At 45.3% G+C, this 6921-nt stretch overlaps 1 protein-coding gene across 8 annotated transcripts; it reads left to right on the top strand.

Moving 5' to 3' along the window:
- The first annotated feature begins 397 nt into the window (after positions 1-397).
- LOC123038379 (tubulin beta-1 chain) lies at positions 398-4608 on the top strand. 8 transcript variants are annotated; one of them, XR_006417853.1, is made up of 6 exons: positions 398-1347; positions 1449-1686; positions 2289-2501; positions 3023-3059; positions 3540-3629; positions 4304-4608. XR_006417853.1 is itself a non-coding variant. In XM_044462187.1 (3 exons), exons 1-3 carry the CDS (start codon positions 895-897, stop codon positions 2327-2329), a joined length of 732 nt encoding a protein of 243 aa, XP_044318122.1. In that variant the 5' UTR covers positions 398-894; the 3' UTR covers positions 2330-4608. The 8 variants fall into 8 exon arrangements, 2 of the variants coding, with proteins under 2 accessions (XP_044318122.1, XP_044318123.1); XR_006417859.1 differs by lacking the exon at positions 3023-3059; XR_006417848.1 differs by having other exon boundaries at positions 3023-3629.
- The last annotated feature ends 2313 nt before the right edge of the window (positions 4609-6921 follow it).

Here is a 6921-nt window from a genome sequence, read left to right as displayed (position 1 = left end):
TGATTATCCATACTGTTGTGAGGAGTGCACATTAATGCAAACTTGATGGTCAGCATCATGGTCATATATTCTCCATTCACTCCAATGGGCTGAGAATTCCATTTTGTTTAACTGAGTTTCCAAATACTTGAACTCCTTACTGATTCTTTGGGTCCAATGTCGGTTGACGAGCAACTTTAATAAAGGGAAAATATGTAACACCGAAGGCCCAAAGAAAAAAGCAAAAGAAATGACAAAAACAAAATAAAACAAAACATACAAATAATCTTTATCTTTTCTTTACCTACTAATAAACCAGCTATTGCTTCTGGTCGTCCATCGTGGTTGTTTTGCAAAAAAGCCCCTCGATTTACAGGAAATCAACCCGCAGTCGCTGTTTTAGTGGCACCCAGAAAAAATGTTTCACTTTTACAAACAAAACCCTATAGGCATTTCAATTCAGTCCGCAGTCCTTTCCTTCCTCTTATCCACTCTGCGCCGGTGGCTACGCCCATTCCGTCGTGCGCCGACGGCCGCCGTGCCTCGCACCGGAGGATGGAGTGCGCTCGCCGGGAGGATGGACGGCGCGGAGAGGCGCGCTCGCGCCTGAGCTCCTGTGCCCGTGCCTCGCGCCTCCTTGCACCGCTTCGACGGCCTCACTCGCCACACGCCATCGCCGGCGACCACAAGCAGCGACCGTCGCACCTCTCCGCGCGCCACCCCGAAGCCCCAGCCACGCTGCGCCGCTGTCCCTCACAACCCCGGCCTCTTCTATCGACCTCGCCTCTTCGGGCGAACAAACGGTGTCGCCAGAGGCGGCCTCGGCCACCATGCTTGATCTGACGGGCGCCGACCGCACGGGGCTCATCTCCGAGGTGTTCGACGTGCTAGACGACATGAGCTGCAGCGTCGTCGATGCCAGGGCATGGTCGCATCGCGGCCGCCTCGCCTGCCTTGTCTACCTGCGGGACGAGGATGTGGACGCAGCCGGTGTGGAGCACATCGAGGCCCACCTCTCCCCCCTCCTCCACGGAGACTCGGAAGCCAGTGGCGGCACCGTGGCTGCCGTCCCCGCCGGCTCCATCCCGCACGCCGACCGGCGCCTCCACCATCTCATGTATGCCAACGGCGACCAGGAGCGTGTGTTCCCAACTCCCTTGGTGCGTGCTCATGTATGTCGAGCCCGACACCATGGGCTCCGTGCACACGGGGTCCTACGGCCAGATCTTCCGCCTCGACAACTTTGTCTTCGGCCAGTCCGGCGCCGGCAACAACTGGGCCAATGGCCCCTACACCGAGGGCGGGGAGCTCATCGACTCCGTCCTCGACGTCGTCCGCAAGGAGGCCGAGAACTGCGCTGCCTCCAAGGTACTTTCCCCTTTCTTGAGGAGTCGCTCCAGTTACTTCGTTCAGCAGATTCTGGCCAGCGATTTTGACTTTTGTTCATGTGCTTGTCGTGAGGCTTCCAGGTGTGCCACTCCCTCGGCGGGGGCACCGGTTCCAAGATCAGGGAGGAGTACCCGGGCCGGATGATGCTCACCTTCTCCGTGTTCCCATCTCCAAAGGTCTCTGACACGGTGGTCGAGCCCTACAACATCACTCTCTCGGTTCACCAGCTGGTGGAGAACGCCGACGAGTGCATGGTGCTGGACAACAAGGCGCTCTACGACATTTGCTTCCGCACCCTCAAGCTAACCACACCTAGCTGTAAGCAAATCTGTGACATCAAGCTATATTACCTGCCTGTACTTTTTTACTAATGTGAATGCTAAATGAATAGAAGAGATAGAGGATTAATACACTGACTCTGGCTTGGCAACTTTATATTGGTTTCTTGACCGAGATTCTGGTACAGATGGAACCGTGATTTGTGATAGTCTAGCGATTAGTAGAAAGCTAACTGTAAAATCACGTGCTTTGCAACTCTTGTCATAATCATATACATAGGATTAGTTCAGTTTAAAGCAGGGATTCAGATTGCTCTACTGTGGCACACATTGTCAATTAGTTAAGTGAGATCAAAATAGAAGTGCAGATTTGGTGGCAAAACATTCTATAGGGGAGCAGTTAACCGGTTTGTTGTTACAAGGTGCTCTAGTTTTTTTAGCACACCAATTGGCTGCACATTGTACTTCTAATAGTGATTTTTTATTAACGTGAGATCTAAGCTCAATAGTTCGCACAACTTGGGAGGCAATCCTGAAAAGGAGGAGAGCACTTGAAATAGGCTTAGTGAAGAGAATTTGAGATGGCACATCCCAGGGAATTTCAAGGGTGAGGAAGCTGAGTGAACTGTTTTCTGCTGACAGTAGGTGGTGGAATGAGGACACTCTCCAAGAGAACTTCTTAACACCAGACATCTGGGTGATAAAGAAGACCCCTCTTGGAAAATTGGACCAGGATATGTGGGTGTGATCCAGAATTTTATGCCTGTCAGGGCTAACTTGCACCTCCATCCCTACGCCCCTTTGATTACATTTGCAATTCAATATGCAAATAAGCTGGATGCTTGGATGCCCGTGGTGAGTGAAGTATGGATTTAGTCTGTCGGTTAAGCTGACTAACTGTTTCAAAATCTTGAACTAATGTTTTTTGTGACACCTGAACTAAAGTTGGTCATGCTAACAAAACCTTCAACTTATTAGAACAGAAATTGTAACAACATTTAGCTTATTGTTCTGTGAAGTAACTACTATTGTACCAGAAAATTTTGTGCACGTGCATTCAATTACAGGTTATCCGAGCCTGCTTGCACTTGCAACTGATCAATGCCGATCCAGTTGTTCTCAGGATAGATAAAAATCAGTTCTTGTTCATTATAGAGGGCATCCAACATAAATAAGATTTTTAAATCTGACACAACATTTTTATTGTACAATTCAGTCTGAAAGATAAGAACAAACTTATCTGCCACTATAGAGGGAATCAAACATAAAATAGGTGACATGCAGATATTGACATACGATTACATTTTTATGGCATTACTAATCCAGTTATGGTTCCATTGTTGTCGCACACCGAACGTTCAATGAATTTCTTGAAGAAAATGTATGGAGTCTTTTGTTGTGTGCTTCAACCAGGTAAAATCCTATTGGTTATTCTAATCATACGATCTTCCGAGCCAATTTTGTGAGCTTAGTACAGTAGGATTCTTATTTTTTAAGGCTTCCCAGTAGATATATTGGAGCTGCCCCTTCCTCTTCTACTGTGCTATCTCTACTTCTTTCCCTTCTACTTGATAGTCAAAAATTTAGTACATCTCCATGCTCATGGTTCTTCAGCATATATAGTCTACTATGTAATTCTCTGTGTAACCCATTTAACTCTGCAACAGCCACTAAAATATATCTGTAAGCTTGCATAGGAATAATTCATTTTTTTATTGTTGTTTGGTTATTGTGGTTCACAGCCAATTTCTTTAGGCTTTAAGGATATGGTAGGATTACACTAACAATCCGAGTAAATAGTATTTGGTCCTTTTGATCATGTTTCATGGCAATAAATATGTTTCCTTGTGGTGCAATTTGTTTCCTGCAATTGGTAACTCAACTTTTTTGCAGGGAGGTAACTACATTTCTTCCGTTGCTGAAAAAGCTGAGGTGAATTCTATGACAGTGAGGGTTGATGATAGGAGCACAAGTAATTCTGATGTAAGTGTGACAACCTTGTGTACTATTCTATCCTGGTCTTGCTTTTATTGTTGCACAACTTCTCTGATCTTCCAGTAGATTTGTTCAGTCGGTGTGGTCGTTAGTCTTAGTTTAGACATCTTTCTATTTTGAATCTGTGCTTATATTGTTTGTCATCTGAAAACTACACTCAGTATACATTATGTCCAGGAAATAATCATCACGTACTGACATCACTCTGTACTCCTTCCGTTACATAATTCTTGTCGTGGTTTTAGTTCAACATTGCATAACCTTCTGGTTTTCTTGAGGTACTGCTCAGTAACTTTTTTTACCTCATGCATACAAAGATAGAACAAGAGTCACTGGATTAAGAATTCGAACTTTCAGAAGTTCAAAAAACAAATCTGCATAGTCTGTGGATGGGGATGGAAGGAAAGAATTGCGATTCTAATGTGCCATTGACAGTGGCGGGCATTAATTGGGGAGGCGGAGATAGCAGCTTGACATGCATGATGTTTGATTAGAATCGTGGTTACTTGGTGATGCTTTCAGTTTGCTAGAACTTTTTAGCCTGAAAGAATGCAAAATGCATATACACTGGGATTAGGAATCCATTAAGTTATCTTAGTTTCTCTTTCTGGTTTGAGTTTAGTATTTTTTTTTCTTCTTCATGCATTTAATTTGCTGTGCAGGTGTCTTACATAAGATGCTATAAGGATTACATAACTTTCTTTATCGATCACAGTACCGACGGTGGCAGGCCATGCTTTCTATCTGCAGGTCTCCAACTAAAAGTCTAACTGCAGGAGTATGTAGAATCTTCTTTACTTAACTAGCTGATACTCACGGACATATCGTGAAGCACAAGCAGCCTTGCAACCGCAAACCTTGCAGACTTCTCTTTTCATATCCAAACTTTGCAAACATTTCATTCATGTTTTTAAACTTATTCTGCGTTTATTTTAGTGCACCAAGAAAAAATAAATTTGTGACCATTTGTGCTTATCTACTACTGCTTTGAGTTTTTTTTCTTTAAAGCTTTGATAGTATATGTGTAGATTTTTAACTATTTTTGTTACTATTACAAATTTAGTTACATTTCTCAAAATAAAAGAAAATACTAAATTTGTATGAACATATAGATCTTATGAAATTTGATTTCATGGTAATTTAGTTACATAAATTATTAAACTCTCAAAGAGCATGTATATGCAACAATCACAATGTATGTTTCTCTCGAAAAGCGATAATTCAACCAGTGGCAACACAAAGGCATGTTCACCTTATAGAGAATGAGGATAACATTGTTTCCGACGTTTGTCAGAATTGGATATAAGAAGTCGCTCGTAGTGGCACGTGGAGCAGGATTTGCGTTTTGTTTTTCGCCCGGTGCAACGCATGGGCATTTGTACTAGTAATATAATTAATCAAGCAACATCACATATTACTGCTACTCACAATAATAATATGCATGCATACCTAAGCACACCAATCTCACAGAAACTCCGGTATTACAGTCTAATATGTTGTGGCGGTGTGCACGAAAGTGAATCCTTGTGTGGAAGGAGTTGGCGTAACCAAGGCTACACCAAGCACTGACTGAACACTCGATGGATACGGAGGCGAGGACAGTCTTGGTGATCATGCGGTGGAACACAAAGGTCACGACCACATCATCATCAAGCGTACGAAAGGGAATCACACATGTCCAAAGAACGGGATGACAAGGTAGGATAGCGGTGGAAAGCAGGGCTTGCTGACATTGCCCTTTTCTGATAACAAAGATCACTAAGAGTTGCCAAACAGACGGCATGAAGGGCCCGGTTTGTGATAGAGACAAGTATGTCATCAAATCGATATGGGTGGATGGCGGAAAATATATGGACGCGATATCTGAGCATAACTCCGGCAAATGGTGTCTGGAACACTTGGTACCAGGGCATCACTCTGCTGGGACAGAGGTGACGCAAACATCGAAGAGCAGGGATGCAGATAGGGAAGATGCAGGCAACAGATCGAAACCGGTACGTCCTACACTCACAAGATCACTATCAATGACCAGATAATAATCTATATGCATGCTATGCAACAAGAAAATGCAACAAACAAGTGCAACAAACCAACTGGGCTCTATACTACCGCTTTCTAACGCTCGTGCGGGCTAGGGTGTCCTACAGCCAGACCTACTCTGATACCAAGCCTTATGGCACCCTGGCTCAGAGAAACCGGAACGCCCCATATTCCTGCCCAAAGATCAAGGAGAAGTCTTCTGGAATACGGCCCTGCTTAGCATAGAAAAAATCAGCTCTTTATTACAAGCTATATGGATACAAGGCGATTACATCAGCATGGCGACACTACGCCTGCCACGGTTGCCCCATGCAAGCAGCAGAACAACATGAAGCAACGGAATGACTCTAGCAGCAGAACAGCGGCAACGATGATGAACTCCACTCCGCAGGGACTCTGGATGGAACGCATATCCTAGCTGGCAAACAAAGGAATCCACGACAAACAAGCACGCAAATCCGGCATGACCTGCAAACTGGCATGACACGCCAGGTCAGTACATTGAATGTACTTGCAAGATCACAACAACCAAGAGCAATCAAGAGAGACAATAGCATGGCAATTACAGGTTAAGAAGGATTAATATGATATCAACAGATCAATCATAGCATTCGCCGGAAAGGGTTCTCCCTCGAAGGAGGATGATTAGGGGCAAGGGCAAAATGGTCATTTGCATAGTATGAACACCTTATGAAAATGTTACCAATATGACGGGCTCGACGAGACGAAGATGTGGGCTTTGGAATCACCATATTCGGAGTTATGGTTGCGGAGATACGCCCGTGTGTTCGGTAGGCAGAAAATAAATAAAAAGTATTCTTTTTCTGTGCTAACCGGTGAACGTTCACAAAATAGTGGCTTCGGCGTCGGGCTGAAAAAGAGAAACGTGTTCTCAGAAGTACGTCTTCATAATAGCGAAAGCCTTTTCCGTGCAAAAGACGCAGAGGGGTGCGCTTTCTTAAGTTGAAAACGTAATATTTGAAAAGTCGTTTCCACTTATCTAGTTGGACCGGCTCGTGGGTCGCTTACACGCATGGCCACTGTCTTCTTCTTCCTCGCCCTGCTCCCGCATGGGACAGGGAGGTAGGGGACGCAATGCTGAGGCGAGGCTGGCGCTGGGAACTGCTGCCTCCGGCCACCTCCGGCCAAGGCAGGGGCACCGATGGCCTTAGGGGGCGGCACCGCACCCGTCCCCGAAGCGAAGTGGGCACCGGGAAGGGCTGGAGCGGCGACACAGGAG

Source organism: Triticum aestivum, chromosome 1A (genome assembly GCF_018294505.1).
Source record: "Triticum aestivum cultivar Chinese Spring chromosome 1A, IWGSC CS RefSeq v2.1, whole genome shotgun sequence".
Lineage (NCBI taxonomy): Eukaryota > Viridiplantae > Streptophyta > Magnoliopsida > Poales > Poaceae > Triticum > Triticum aestivum.
The sequence above is the reverse complement of the archived record's forward strand: the minus strand, read 5'-3'. Positions and strand labels throughout refer to the sequence as shown.